This window comes from Equus asinus, chromosome 22, assembly GCF_041296235.1.
Source record: "Equus asinus isolate D_3611 breed Donkey chromosome 22, EquAss-T2T_v2, whole genome shotgun sequence".
NCBI lineage: Eukaryota > Metazoa > Chordata > Mammalia > Perissodactyla > Equidae > Equus > Equus asinus.
Window position 1 is genome coordinate 33,733,631 of NC_091811.1, and position 16,147 is coordinate 33,749,777.

Here is a 16,147-nt window from a genome sequence, read left to right on the forward strand (position 1 = left end):
AGTGACTCCAGCCTAGACCTTTCCCATTGCTGTTTGGACAATACCCCTTAGTTGTCCCATAGGAAGTTCAATCTTCACATGTACAAAACTTAATTCATCATTTTTCTTGCAAAATCAACTTCTACTCCTGTTATTTCTCTCTCATTTGTGACACCTGGCCACCTAGGCTATAAATATGAAAGCATCCTTGATTTCTCCCTCCTTTCACCCTCCATGGCCAACCAATTATAAGCTTTGTTTTTTTAACTCCCAGGCTTTCATTTCTTACTACTGGAAGAGCCTCCAAGTCAGTCTCCCAGGCTCCAGTCCTCTGCTAAAGAAATTAATTCTCTACTCAGCTTCCAGTGGCACTCGTTACAGGCGCACAGTAAATATTAATTGGTTGTATTTAAAGTGTAATAAATATTTACTGATTATATACTATGTGTTAAGGACTGAAAAGTTCAAAAGTGAACAAGAAAGGTATGCCTTGACATGGACGTATGGACGGATTGATGGATGAGTAAATGCCAGTAAGATCTCAGTTCTGGATTTTAGCCCTTCAACGGTTTTTCAGTTCCTCCAGCAGATAAGATCTATAAATATATCCCTGATTTGGTCTTTTCTTATGTCCTCAAACTGTCCTTCATTTCTCCCCTTATAGTTTACTCTCACCACTGACCTGCTTATAGGTCCTTGTACATCCTATTCCATCTCTTGATTTCTGGCCCTTGTCCAGGCTGTTTCTTCTGCCTGGAATGTTGTTTCTGTATCCCTCTAGCTCCAAACTTCTCCAGTTGTTTAGCTGCCCTGCATGCTTAGGATTTGACTTAGGGGTCCTTACTCCAAGAAGCCTTCCCTGACACCTTCCACCATTCTTAGATTTGAATTCATTACCTTTCCTCTGACTTCTGTTAAAATTCTATGTGTCTCTCTATCATATTACATCTGTTTTTATACCATTCTCCCCAACTAGACTATGAGCATCCTAAAGGCAGGGATTATGTCTTACTCATCTTTAAATCCCCAGTTCCTGCCTTGCCATTTAAGGCTAAGTGTTTATTGACTGAATAAATGAAGGAATAATTTATTTATCCAAGAAATTAACAAATATCAAGCACAGGAGACTATTATTCCCATATCAAAAGATTAAGGTTTAGCAGAAGAAACAGATTGTAAGCAAATCATTATACAAATAAGGAACAAATTAGTTTAGGGTTTAACTCAAACAATAATGATGTTTTAGATCAACTGCCAATGATACAAAGGAAGGATAGTAAATGGAGAGGGAAAGAGAAGCTTAGATTTTGAAGATATGAGAAAATAAGGAGCTGAAGGAGGTGGTTAAAAATCTTCTGTAACATATTTTCACCCATCAAACAATTCTTTTATAATTCATAATTGATCTCTTTTATAAATTTTGACTTTAAAAGCAATTCATACCCCCTTGGGTATTAAAAGTAAGTAATATGAATTTCCTCAATCTTAAAATGATTTCTGTTCATTCACAAGAACCCACTATTGTGATGTCATTACAGCACCTGAGCATGGTCAAGGTGTCTACCAGAAAAGAAGTTATATATAAACAAATGGTAAAAACAAAACCCTCCATCATGGTGATTATTTCAAATCCCCGAAGACTCTGAAATCCAAGTAAGTTGAACTTTGCTTTCTTATAGCAATAAGCTCAACTATACTTCTTCCTTCATTTTAGGTAGTTAAATTTATAGTCATTTTCCTAAATCATCTTGTAGAGCTCAAGAAGTTCGGAACAACTGATATGGTATACATAAGTAAAGGTGAAGGGGCTTTTTTAAAAAAATTCTTTTGAGGAAGATTAGCCCTGAGCTAACGTCTGCTGCCAATCCTCCTCTTTTTGCTGAGGAAGATTGGCCCTGAGCTAACATCCATGCCCATCTTCCTCTATATGTGGGATGCCTGCCACAGCATGGCTTGATAAGCAATGCACAGGTCTGCACCCAGGATCTGAACACAAGAACCCTGGGCCACTGAAGCATAACATGCAAACTTAACTACTGTGCCACCAGGCTGGCCCCAGAGGGGCTTTTAAATGCAGAAAATCTGTAAAGTCTTTCTAGATTTGCAAGAATAGAATAATATGACTCTAATATTTGAAACTTTTTATGAGAAATACTAATATTTTGTAGTAACCCATAAAATGGTAAGTAATGAATACAAATATTTCATAGGAATTTTATTTGAAAAAGTAAAATTAATAAATTATCTCTTGTTTCACTCTAGCTACTTTAAAATAAGATATTTTGAGGTAATTGTTAGCTCTTAACTGCTCTGTCACAGGCTAACTTTTTTCAGTTAGAGAGATTTTTTTTAATAAAAAATATTTTTATGTCTTTTTAATGTAGCATAGCAAATGAAAACTTTATCCTACTTAATTTAACAGTTACCTAGTCGGCTAGTTTAGTGAGAGATTAATTTATAAACTTTTTAAGAAACACCTCTCAAAAAGAGAAGACATTTCTGCATATAAAAGATTTAGCTTTCTTTCTTCACCTCTTTGCCCATAAATTTAATAAATTCTAGTACCAACGAAAATTCCTGTGTTAATTATCTAAGAAACCTGAGTATCCCTGAAAAGGTGACAATGAATCAAAGAAGTCTCCTTTTCCTTCAGTATTCCAGCATTACCACTGAGGCAACATTTAAGCTACTGCACAATAACTCATTTTAAGCTGCTCAAAGAGAATCATTAATTAAAGAACTGCTTCTATATCCAGATCTATATTAGACTACTATGTCTAAATTGTGCCTCTGTGTCTTATGAAGAAAGGAATAGCACAGAGAAAAACATCTAAAGTGATTAAGATATTACAAAGTAGGGATCTGGAAGAGGGGCATTCGTACGAGCCATTTCAGACCAAATCAAATGCTATTTCTCTTTTATGTTCCACTTTTAATATGAAAGGTTAGCACGCATTTCATTTCTGATATCCTTTACAGCCTTTCCACTTTTCTATTAGGATTTTTGATAGACATCCTTCCTCCTGGAATATATCCGGAGTCTGTGATCTGCAGGTTGAGAACAGGAAGCTTCCTAAACCACAGTGACAATAAGCCTGTGGAATATACATTTGGGCTGACTCCCAGCCTAGAGTTTTCTACTACAATGGCAAATTTTAGCCCTGTGGAAACTAAGAAATGCTATGGAATTTCCCCTCTCTCTAAAAAATGAAAAACACGTAATGCAAATGTCTCGAATGGTCCGAAGTATAGTGACCTAGAACAGACAAACTCCCGAAGTTTGTCTACAATATTTACAGTCTTAAACAATGCTACAATAAACATTGTTGTGTGCACACACCTGCCCCAAGGAGTTCTTCATATAACCACTTCCCTATCTCTGGGGAGAGGAATTACAGGAGTATATGCGTGTAGGCAAATAACTTGTAATTTCTGTTTTCTATAATTCTAAATTGTTTGAGGTTTGTGCAGTCAGCAAGTGCTATCTTTAATATATTAGAAAAAATGTGAAAGGTTGTTATGAGCTAACTATATATATATAGGTATAAGAAAAGTGTAAATATATTATTTGAAAATAGACCTAAAGTAAATTATTAGGGAAACAATACTGTTTAGAAAGCAGCTGTAGTTCTCCTTGTCCTTTCCACTGGCTGGAATGGGGATATTGTAGCTGGAGAAGACACCTAAGACCATGAGGTGGGAGCCACAATATGTGGAAGGCAGTATAATAAATAAGAGAACACGCCTGGGACCTGATAGCTCGGAGCTACCATATGAGCAATGCTTGGACTATTATATGAGTGAAAAATATTATTTTGGCCTTTTACGGTAACTAACCTAACACAGTGCCTGATTCCACATGGTATTCCAAGAACATGACTTGTTCAGTCTTCCTGGAAGATACGCATCTATTGTAGAGTTAGAAGCAAAAGGCTATCGTAGCCTGTTTTAATAAATATTTTTCCTGCTTCCATGCTTTCCTATCAACCTTATGACTAAAGTTTGCCTTCTATTAGAGCTTTCTATGGTGAAAGAGCACGCTCACTGGAGAAGAGAGTTGTAAAATATTGTTAACAGTTACATTTATTTGAATAAAATAATATACTGCTCTTCTAGGCTTATACTCCAGTTAGTGTGAATTTAATACTGAGATGAGATTCCACGTGAGCTGTGGCAATAACAATATGAACCTAGAATTTGGAGGGTTAGGCTGGACGATGGCAAAACTACATTTTGAGACCCCTTGGCTGAGAGCAGAGTGTCACTAGCCAAGCACTCCTTCCACTGGACACATCTACGTTACCAAGAATGAGAATCACGTCAAAAAGAAAACACTGAGCTGAAGGGGTTTATATTTAAATTAATGACATTCTCAACTTCTTAACTGTTAAAAAGTAAACAAGATGGATTAAAAGATTAGACGTAGTGTAATAAAATCTGAGGAATTTATCAAAGAAAGGGCTTTGCCTTTTTTGTTTGCTTGCATGTGTGTGTTTTGGTAGTGTGTGTGTGGGGGGGGGGCAAGGGATAAGAATGGATCAAACACTGGTTACTAATATAGTGCAGTTATCACCTCATGAAGTTATGATGCTTAAAATTAATTATGTCTCTATGTTTTATAAACAATAAGGCACAATATAAGCTGTTATTTTTATAGCAAGTTATGACACTTGGTCACAATAAAGACATATACATCTCTCTTTTCTCAAGTGATGAATCTTGTAAAAAATATAAACTCTAATTTTTAGAAAAAAAATATTTTATTGACCTAGAAACATTTCTCCCATGAGAACTGGAGGGTGGTTGTCACCATTTAATCATGAAGCGTCATACTTTTTTGTACTCAGTTCTCTTTATTTTTTAATCATTTCATATTTTTATGTGACTAATTTAACTTCCCCCAGATGAGAATTTAAATGATTGGCTGTTCAGGTACCAAAGCTATTCTTTACAAAAACAAATATTCACAAAGCTGTACAACTCAGTCAGGTTCACCCAAAGTCATTGGTTTCTAAGATGTGGGGGGAGGAAGGGAAGGAAGGGCAAGAGCTGGTCACAAGAATTCTAACACACAGAAACACAGAAGCCTGAAGATATGATTACGTCCTCTTCTCTCTGCTTATTTGCAAAGACTCTACAGTATGTGATCCTGACAACACATGTTTCCTATTTTGTCAGTTTGATAAAAGCGTACTGTACCATGTCAATGGTTTTTAGCTTGTGATTTGGTGATTGTTTCAGCACTGATTGTCAATGACCTGTATGTCAGCTGACACAGCTGACACAGTTAAGTCAGAAATTAGCATGCAGTCTCCTAAAATGCCAGACACATGGACCCGTTGCACAAGAAAGATATAACGGAACCCACATGATCCCCATTAAACAATGAAACATGTGACATTAACTAAAAACAGGAATACATCAGCAAATATGCCTGAGGAAGTTTATGGTATTTAACTTCTAAACATTAATTTTATTGTGGTGTATGAGGAACTAATTAACTAAGAGTTTCCTTTTTTATTGGAAGCGGAAATGCTGTTCAGAAAACTGATGAAGAGTAAATACGGCATATTTTAAGTTTATTAAGCTTGGCTCATCGACTTCTATTTATTTAAGCTAATCTCATAAGGCAATTAAATATTTCAATCAGTAACTTTATATGGCTATTTTATTTAGCACATTTCTGAAAAATTAATCAATGTGTTAAAATGCAGAATGAGTATGTGAATATATTTCTTGTTTCATACAGCCAAAACAATGACTAAATACATCTTCAAAAAAATCACATGATCTTTTCCAACAGGAGCTCTGATAAATGGACAAGTGGAAAATGACAATAGAAAAAGTTTAAAACTTGGTGATTATAATGAAAATAGTTAAGGTTAAGGTTATATCTACATGAAACAAATGTTTCCATCAGCACTGTAATATTTTTCTGTAAACAATTATATTTTCCTAGCCAGAGGAAGCCTCATGTCAGGTGTGGCAGAACGAATTTGATCCTAGCTAGGATATGGAATACAATTAATTGCTGGGTGTGGTTTTAGAATCTTTTTTTTTTGGAAACATGATTTGTGTTTTGTTGGCATTATATACTCAGTATTTACCATTTATAAATAACGTAATAAGACAGACACAATGCTAGGCACTGTTGCATATATAATTCTATTTAATCTCTCTAACAATTCAGTAAAATGGGTATTATCAATCCATTTTGTAGATGAGGAAACTGAAGCTCAGCACCTTGCACAAGGATGATCAAAATAACAGAATGAGGCAAAACCTGATCCCAAGCCCATTCTTTTTCATTCCAAGCACCTCTCCATTAGTAGTTGCCTATTTGAGACTGGGTTAATTAAATCAAAACAAACAAAATAAACAACTGAATTCTGAAATCATATAGACAAAGGAATGAATTGCTATAGACAAACAAACCAACTGCTTATGTATATAATATTGTACATAGCCCTGTAAGAGTGCAAGACAAGTTTCTTATTCTGTTCTGTGGTTGTAATATGATAGGTCAACAATAACTTTCCAGTAAAAAAGATCATCATAATTTTTAAAATGTATACTAGACTACGCCGAACGTTCCTAAACTTTCTTGGATTCAGACACCATCAGTGGCTGACTAATTTTTTTTCAGGGCACCCTTAGGACAAAAGAAATATTCAACCACTCCATTTTATTAAGTAGTAAGGTCCAAACAACTAAGGTAGTTTATGTAGTCTGACAGATCCTCCGTATTTTCCTTGAAATTTTAAAACAACCTGTGTGCGCCTGTGACTTAGCTACAGCACCCTGGTCCCTTAGCACATGGTTTGGGAACTGGAGCGCTAGGCGCATGCCCATCAACGGGGAAAGATCCTATTTCTGTAGCTATGTGGCACATTCAGTTTGACACTTGGCGAAACTATCAAGCCAACTCTTTTACACCTGTTTGTTTTATCCTGTACATACAAAATGAGTTATTTTATTGGATTTTGCCTTCCTGTAGATTTTGTTTATTTCCATATAAAATGTCTTCCCGCAAAAAATTTCCAAAGCATCTATTAGAAATATATGACTAGAAACTTTACACCCAAATAGAAAGGAGAGGGATGGAGGACTGTAGACATTAGTAGAAAGAGAAGCACCTATTCTTTCATTTCTGCCTGTAAAATATGTGCTCTGAAGGAATAGCACTTAACCTGAGGGTGGGTGCAAGGAAGCTGTGTGTTGCGGAACGAGAACCAGAAGCAGGAGTCAGAGGAATTGGTGTTGACCAAACTTAAGACCTTCAACCACCTTATCTCAAACGTCTCTCTGAAGTCTAAAACGTTGGATTAAAACCAACACACATATTCAAAATTATTTTCAATTTTGGTAGATTTTTTTTTCTATGATGAACAAACATGAAAGTGGTGTCTTTCTGACAACATAAAACTGTTCTGCAGGTCAAAGGTGTGTGTACATTTTATTCCAAAAATAGCTACGTGATACAAGCTGTGTGGTCCGCAGGTTGAGGTTTTTGCTTACGAGGTTAGGATTCCACTCAGACTTTCCAGCAGAGGCAAATGGACGCTGTCCTTGGATGCTTCAACCATCCAAAGTGTACCTGAACCAATTAATTTCTGTGCCCATTTATTTTACAATTCAGAACTGGAAACTCAGTTGTTTAGTTTTACAAATTTATTTCAAGAACTGTAGTGGTTGTTTACTTAATAAAATGAGCTAATACCCACAAACATAATTTAAAATTGGGATTTTTTTATTACACAATATAAAATCTGGTGTGTGTTTACATATAGCAACTTAGTTGACAGTTTTAACAAAACTGACAAGTTAAAAATACAGATTATTTGACTAATTTTTTTCCCTGAATGAAATAGTCTCTGAATTGATTGACTAAACCACTGTTTTTACATAATTGTTTGCAAGTTATTATATATATTAAAAGCACTCAATTTAATAATAGATGCCATTATTTTTACCTCCTCAAAAGTTTGGAATTATTTTTAGATTTTAAGAAATAAGTAGGAAAAGCAATAAGTAGATATGGATCCATGAAGAAGTGTGGTTTCATGCTTGCTTTCATTAATAGTAAATGCCAAAACAGAATCTGAGATTCTGATAATAATATATCAATACTTGTAAGTTGATCTACATATTCATGGATAAGAGTGGACTACAACATTCTTTAAAACTTTTTTTCTATCTAACCAGTTTGCTCTGAAGTCTCTGGCTGTGCTGCTATTAATTTATTCTTACATTGTTTAATGATGTGCATTCTAGCAGTTGAGAGAGTCCAGCAACTACATTCCACAGGTCTCCATTCCACACCATATTTCTACCATTACATTTCTTAAAGGGAAAAATACCTTTATGTCCACTTAAAGCTTCCTTTTTGGAAAACAGGAGATGTTAACACAATCTATGATGGTTAGGTTCCCAACTTGTGTTTTTATTTTGTTTTTTCCCTGCTGAGAACATTTTAACTTTCTTGTGTAGTTTCAGAGATTTTTATTTTATTTATTTTATCAAGACACATTGTCTAAATAAGAAAATTTCTCATCAATACTTTCTATGAATCAATTGATGAAAAGCATTTGAGTTTTTGATACTAACAAACAGTATATCTTTCATATTTACTTGAAACTCAAATCAAGGTAGGTTGGTCAGTCTCTTTCACTGAGAACTATGTAATATTACTCGAAACAACTGACAACCAGAGATGTCACCCATGGTTGACAATTATGGGGGGAATGACATAGGAAGGCCCATTGAGGAGAGGAGATGGCAAGATTTGTTTCTTTCTCTACCTCTGTTCCTTTCTTGCAACTTGGTTAGGGAGGAAATTGTCTGGACCATTTATCGCTTCCACCCAGTTCCTCATTTAAACTGACTCAAAGTGCCAGAGCGTCAACAAGGGTGGCACTGTCTTTTGCTCCCGGCTTCTTCTTAGTTTTAGAGTTTGGCATGATGCTAGTTTCAAGCTTGCCAGCAGCTGTAGAGGCTTTATTCTATTTTATTTCCAAGGTTACAAAAGAAGTGGTATCATTTATAACTTTAAGCACTGAAGGTATAAATATCAAATGGTTAATATACTAACAATTTTAGAAAGGGGAAAATTTCTCCATGCCACATTACATTAACACTGAACAAATGTAGTATGCCAACTCTGTCAAATGGGAGTGAGGCAGAGGTGTTTGTGACCTTTTCCAGACCTACAGTTGTGCTATTGTTCATACTCAATGTGGTTTTCTCTTCAGCACAATATTTGCTAATGGGACTTATTTCTACAGTTGCTTAAAAAATTTCTTTTTGGAAAACAGAAGTAATCTATATGTATATATTGCAGGTGCAGTCTGAGGCAACTGATGATTTTTAAAAGTGATGGGTTTTTTCATTTTGGTAACCAAGGTTACCAAAAACACACTGGCAAGACCTGTTTAACGTGAATAGTAATTCCTTGGGAAAATAGAAATAAAACAAAAAAAGCTTTTATGATTAAAAACTCAAGAATTTAGTTTAGCAATAGAAGTTAAAATTCTATTCTCAGAATTTAAATACTTAGAATATATAGTTTATAAAGTTAATCATAAAAAAGTTGGTGTTTCTGGATGAATGGATCTACAAAGATAGAATGATATGGCAAAACATATTAAATGAATCAATTAAGCATCCAGAGTGAGAACACCATCTTAAAACATAGGGAATAAAAGTCAAGAGAAAGATGTGTAAAAGTAGTGTAAAAATTACGAAGGGCAAAGTCCCATGCAAGTGTGAATTTTCAGTCCTGACTTCAGTTCACTTTTACCTAAACTCTATAGTTACAATCTACTCATCTCAAATGGCTTTATATATTTAAAGAATTACATCTCATTTTTTCAATATTAGAGAAAGGTTTAAAGAGTAGGAATAAATGTTACAATGTTAAAATCTAAAACATCACTTAGCAGAAAACTTAGATCAGATTTCTAGTAATGTTGGATAGAGTTTCTCAAATGAAATACCTACTGAAGCAAGGCAAGATGCTAATGGAACAATTTATTCACATATAAATGAACCAAAATCTACTGGAATTTATGAAATAATGTTCTATATAAATATCTAAAATGATAATATTTCACTAGTTGTTTTCAACAGTGCTCTACTTTTATCAATGAAAATATTTCACTCAACTTGCTTTCTCTGTGTTCTTTCTGGCCATGGTAATGATGTTCTAGAAGATATATAGCTTAGCAGTGTAGCTCCTCTTTGGAATTTGTTACTATTTTTATCTAACAGATTATAGCTGGCATTTTGGCTATTTAAATTTTAGAAAACGAAATATTAGATTGTTTCTAAAACTAACAATTTAAAGTTTTGATTTTGGTAAGAAAGAAAAAAATCATAAAATCACAGGCATCTGAAGTTAATAAGCAATATAAAAAGTTATCTTGGTATAACATTATTCAGTGCAAAATGCCCTTGTACTGTTTGTCATGAGTGCTCATTCATACATTCAACAAAAAGCTGAATGTTCTACTACAAGTTTAGACATATGAATAAGACAGAATCGGCACCTGCCCTCATAGAACTTACAATTAAAGTGAAAGAGAAAATATACAGCATCCAAAGGAACCAGGAGAAAGGTACTTAACCAGGTCAGGCAAGCTCTCCCTGATCTTAGGTGGAAAAGGTTCAGAATAGTAAGAAGAATGAACTGGCAATGCAAGTCCAGAGTCAAGAAAGAGTATGGTCTGGTGTAGAAAAGAAAACTAGTGAGGATTAGGCTGTAACCATAGGGAAGAGATGGATAACGGAAGGCCAACTAATTCACATTAGGAAACTTGGGTTTATTTTTAAAGGCAATGGAAAGGTGTTGAAAAGCATATTCTTATCTTATCTATGCAAAAATAAATTGAACCTGAAAATTATATTCATATTAAGAATACACTGGAAACAGAAGTTAGGAAACTGAATTACAAATAGCAAATATTTGCTTCAGAAGCATAGAAATAATCTAAGCGCTTTTAATAACAACACAAATCCTTTCTACATCTTCTGTATGTTTCCTTTTTAAAATAAAAATGCTATATGGGTGACCTCATTTCTTGGTGTGGCAAGAACATTAGATTGCCTAATTTAAAGCCATGCCCTCCACCCACTCCCAAGTGGAAAATCAATGGTACTTACTACATCCAGCCTTATAGCTGAAGCCTGGAGGAAGGAGGAATCCTTGCTGGGCAGCTGCAGCCAGTGTCCGTTGATCAGGAGGGAATACGGGAATCATTAATGGCGGCAGTTGACCTTGAACCTGCTGAACGTGATAGAGCGAATCAAAGAGAAGAAGTTTTGGTGTTCCATGCTTCCCACCCTCCTTACTTCATGATAAAAGAAAGTCATTTACTGAATTCAACATACTGGCATACAAGCTTGCTAGAACGCTGGGCTTGAGGCCTTGCCTTGGGACTACCTTAGGCAAGAGAATCAGAATATATTATAGTTGGAAGGTTATTATTAAGTTCACTCTCTCAGCTGATGAAGATATCCTTGACAGTGATAAGTGTCACTACTTCACACAATAAGCCTTTTTCTTATTGCATTAAGGTAATGGTAAAAAACTATCCCTTAGGTTGAACTAAAATCTCCTGTAAATCTCACCTATTAGGACTAATTCTACCTTCTAAAGCAAAACTAACTAAACTGGTATCATTTTATACATGAATAGCTCTTCATTATTTGAAGATAATTCTCGTGATCACACACAATACCAAAATTTTTTAAATTCTTGAAGAAAACAGCTAGTTGAAAGCTTAGAGAGTAACTAAGACTTTCCCCTCTCTTTAGAGAAGAGGTAACTGGAGCCAAAAGAGAACTGACTTGCCCATAGCCATGGGATGGCATAGTCAGAATGAAGTCTAGAATCCAGCCCCTTGAGTCCTCCTCTGTACTATACGGTCATGCATCACCTAATGACAGGGATACCTTTTGAGAAATGCATCGTTAGGTGATTTCGTCGTTGTGGGAACATCATAGAGTGTAATTATACAAACCTAGATAGTATAGCCAACTACATACCTAGGCTATATGGTACTAATCTTATGGCACCACCAACAGATATGCAGTCCGTTGCTGACCAAAATGACATTATGCAGTGCATGACTGTACTTTTGTCTTCATCTATCCTTTTCCAAGCAATTGAACCATTCCTCAAAGCCATAGCAAGGCCTCTGTTTTGGCTGCCATCTTTGGAATACACTTTAATTTGCTGGCATCATTTTCTAAATATGGAGTTCACAACAGTAAAGAAATAATCCAGCACAATGGAATCACTGTCTTCTTTGAACTGAGCAAGAATTTCTAGAAATATAACCTAATGCAGTCCTTTCTGCAGCTATTTCACACTACTGACTAATGCAGAGGTTATCATTAACAAAAATGACTAGGATTTTTTGCCCCAAAATATGTAAGTAAGATCTGCCTGGTGAACATGATTATTGGTTAGTGTTTATCAATGAATGTATGAATGAGAATTTAGGGTCATGCTAACAATCACATATCTGAGACTTTATTCTCTCTTACTACTCCTTCCACACATTAATTCAGCTATTTGGAAAATATTTAATAAACATCTGCTATGTATAAGAAAATGAGCTAGGCAGTAGGGATATAACAGTGAACAAGAAAACCAAGATCTCATGCCCACAGATCTTATATTACGGTGGGGATAATGGTAAAAAGTACAGCAAACAAATATACAAAAAATTTTACAAATTCATTCAGTCGTTAACTCTAACGGCAACTCTGAAATATCTCTCAGACTTTCCCTTTCTCCCAGTGGCACTGCACATTCTTAGGGCACTTAGGACTCTTACAGTTGTCATCATTTCTCACTTTAAAAGTCCACTTTCAGTTTCTCCTTCATTTCATCTTTCAAAGTAGCCCTCTGAACTATTTCTGAGATTTTGGTTGGTAAGTGTGCATGTTGGGGGAGTGGTTTGAGACAGAGAGAGGGAGAGAGGGAGAGAGGGTAGGAGGAGGGAAGGGAGGGGGAGAGGGGGAGAGAGAGAGAGAGAGAGGGAGAAATGAGCATCATAAGAATGAAAGATCTCACTGCTGGGTATTTATCCAAAGAACACGAAAACACCAATGCGTAAAGATACATGCACCCCTATGTTCACTGCAGCATTATTCACAATAGCCAAGACTTGGAAGCAATCTAGGTGCCCATCAAGGGACAAATGGATAAAGATGTGGTATATATACACAATGGAATACTACTCAGCCATAAGAAACGATGAAATCCAGCCATTTGTGACAACATGGATGGATCTTGAGGGTATTATGCTAAGCGAAATAAGTCAGAGGGAGAAAGTCAAATACCATACGATCTTACTCATAAATAGAAGATAGAAACAACAACAAACAATTGCATGGAGACAGAGATTGGATTGGTGGTTACTGGGAGGAAAGGGGGTAGGGAGGAGGGCGGAAAGAGGATTGGGCTGTAATTAGTCTTTGGGTGGTGAACATGATGTAATCTACACAGAAATCGAAATATAATGATGTACACCCGAAATTTATATAATGTTATAAACCAAAGTTACCGCTACAAAAAAAGGAATGAGGGAATCTGTTTTCAGCAATGACTTCAAATTGGAAAGCACTTCTTTTAGCTAAAAAGATTTTAAACCTATCACTGCCACTAGGGTGAAACTAAAAGGGAATGACAACAACTAGGGAAACAAAAAGACACTGTTTTAAGGTTAGAGTTGAAGGTTTCACCACTACAGCCAGCATTTTTTGAGCATACTAGAAAAAAGATAAACCTTATGGAGAAACCAATGGAAAACAATTAATTAAAGACTCAAAAATGAGAGACTGCACGTTGAGCAAGTATGTAGGAATAAGTGGCCTGAAACAACAGGTAGACATCCGAAGGAAAAACAGCATGGGGGCTAGGTCAGCGTAAGCAGAGGATGCTGACCAGAATAACAAGCAAACAAAGAACCAGACAACAAACCAGTCACACTGGTTTATCACCAGCTACTGTATATCCTTTATACTTTATTGTTTGTAAGTTATATTTTATATAGTACATCTCCTCCTTTGTAAGACACCATTGATTATAAGATGGATCATAGATTTAATAAGGGCATTTTAGAGAGCAGAAGAAAGAAACTTCAAGTGAAACAGATACTAGTGTTAGAAGAGGCATACAAATTTCAGATACCTTAAAATCTGGGAAAAATAATTTCTAGAATTGCAGAAACAATAGGTTCTTGTTTTAGTACAGTAGTTCCCGAGCTTGAATGTCTATTAGAATCACCTGGCAAGTTCCGAAAAACTCTCAATGTCCAGACTGCTTCCCAGACCCATTAAATCCAAATCAACAGGGGTGGCATCCAGCCATCAGCATTTTTTATTTTCCCTGCTGACTCCAACGTGCATGCAGGTTTGAGAAGTACTGTCTTAAGGAACCCTTTCAGTCACTGTCAACAATCTTTTTGTCTTCTTCATGTTTTGCCTTGAGTTACAAAGCACCTTCAGATATATAAATAGTTGAAAGGCAGACTGCCTGACTTTTATAGGCTCTGGTGCCCACAGGATAAAATCAGCTATGAAGCTATAGTTCTCACAGAATTTCTTCTAAATGAGTCTTGTATCTGTATTTTACATGCCCCTCTTGTGAAAGACTCTTGACGGTTTGCTTTTACCCAGAGAATAACAAACAATTCCCTCAGCATGGTATTCAGGATTCCTCACAACTGTCCCCAGCCTATCTTTCCAGGCATTTCTGCTGCCCTTCTTCAGATATCCTGTACTCTTGCCTCAATGGATCATGAAGCCTTCCTTCTGGACTCGGTGTTTTTCCACGCTTGAATGCATTCAAAACTATTTTCTCCTCTGCTCTGAGTGATTTCTCTTTCCCTTTTCTTCTTGGCAAAATTCTGCTTATTTTTCAAAGGTTTTTGAGACCCACAAAATGTTTTTGCTTGTGAAGCACTTCTTTCTTATGGTGCCAATTTTCAGGCAGAAAGAACTGTTGCTTCTTTTAACCTCATAAAGCTAATACAATACTTACTGTATTGAATAATAGTTGCTTGTATAACTTGAGTTTCCCTTATGACCTATGAGCTTATTTAGGAAAGAGGTTGTAACTTATTTATTATTGTAGCTTTAGAGCTTAGAACAGCAACTGAAACCTATGATAGGTATTGATAGTTCTTAAGTAAGGAAGAAGAATGAATTACATAGTTTCATCTTGCTAATTACATCTTTGCGCACCAACTTCAAATGTCCACAAAAAGCCTTTGGACGACAAAGTTAATGACCAGAAAGAAATTCAATTTCCCCAGAGAAGAATGGCAGCATGAAGTACTAATTGCTTTATGTTCTTATTCTTCAGCTATAGCTAAATGATCTTATACGTTATGGTATATAACCATGACTCTCGGAATTACGCATGCATAAAGAAATAGAAAAGTAATCCAGAAAATTAGAAACTTATTACATACTTCTGCAATGGACAGATATACCTACTTACCATGTTCTAGTATCATGATGTTTTAATTATTATAGCTTTGCAATATGTTTCAATAATAGGTAAAGTTAGTACTCTATCATTTCTTTTTCAAATATTTCCTGGCTTATTTTTACATTTATTTTTCCACATTACTTTTAGGATATGGAATTTGTATTTGGATTCATTAACATGATGGCTTAATGGCTAATAGCAAGTTACATCTTTCAATTTATTCAAATATTCTTTTGTTTTATATAATTCTTGTAGTTTTCTTGGTAATTTTATTTTTAAGGTTTTTTAAAAAATATTTTTATTTTTATTGTAAAGGGTATGTTTTCTTGTTATATTGTTTAAGTGGTTGTGTGTACATAAGGCTATCTACTTGTGTGTGACAGTTTTTATTCAGGTAATTTATTTATATTCTAATAACACAATATTTTTTCAGGTAAAAATATTAGTATTTTAAAGAATAAACTACAATGAATTATACGGCTTTTTGAAATCTGTGTATTCTAAATTTTTGTCTTATGATTATGAAATGCATTTTGCTTTAGTATTATAAATTGTTTTAGTGTCTAAATTTTCCAAGATCTACATATATGGAATAACAGACTTTTAAGGCTGAGAAAGATCCTAGAGACTCTCTGTCACAACACAATCATTGTGCTGATAAAG

At 35.2% G+C, this 16,147-nt stretch overlaps 1 protein-coding gene across 22 annotated transcripts in view; it reads right to left on the reverse strand.

The window, feature by feature from the left end:
• The window catches only part of SOX5 (SRY-box transcription factor 5), a 951,808-nt gene that overhangs the window by 110,724 nt on the left and 824,937 nt on the right, over positions 1–16,147 (reverse strand). For 17 of the 22 annotated variants that reach the window (XM_070494048.1, XM_070494052.1, XM_070494062.1 and 14 more), the window contains one exon: positions 11,140–11,263. In XM_070494048.1, coding sequence (XP_070350149.1) covers positions 11,140–11,263 — 124 coding nt within the window. The remainder of the gene's footprint in view (positions 1–11,139; positions 11,264–16,147) is intronic. The other 5 variants (XM_070494061.1, XM_070494059.1, XM_070494060.1 and 2 more) reach the window with 1 other exon arrangement.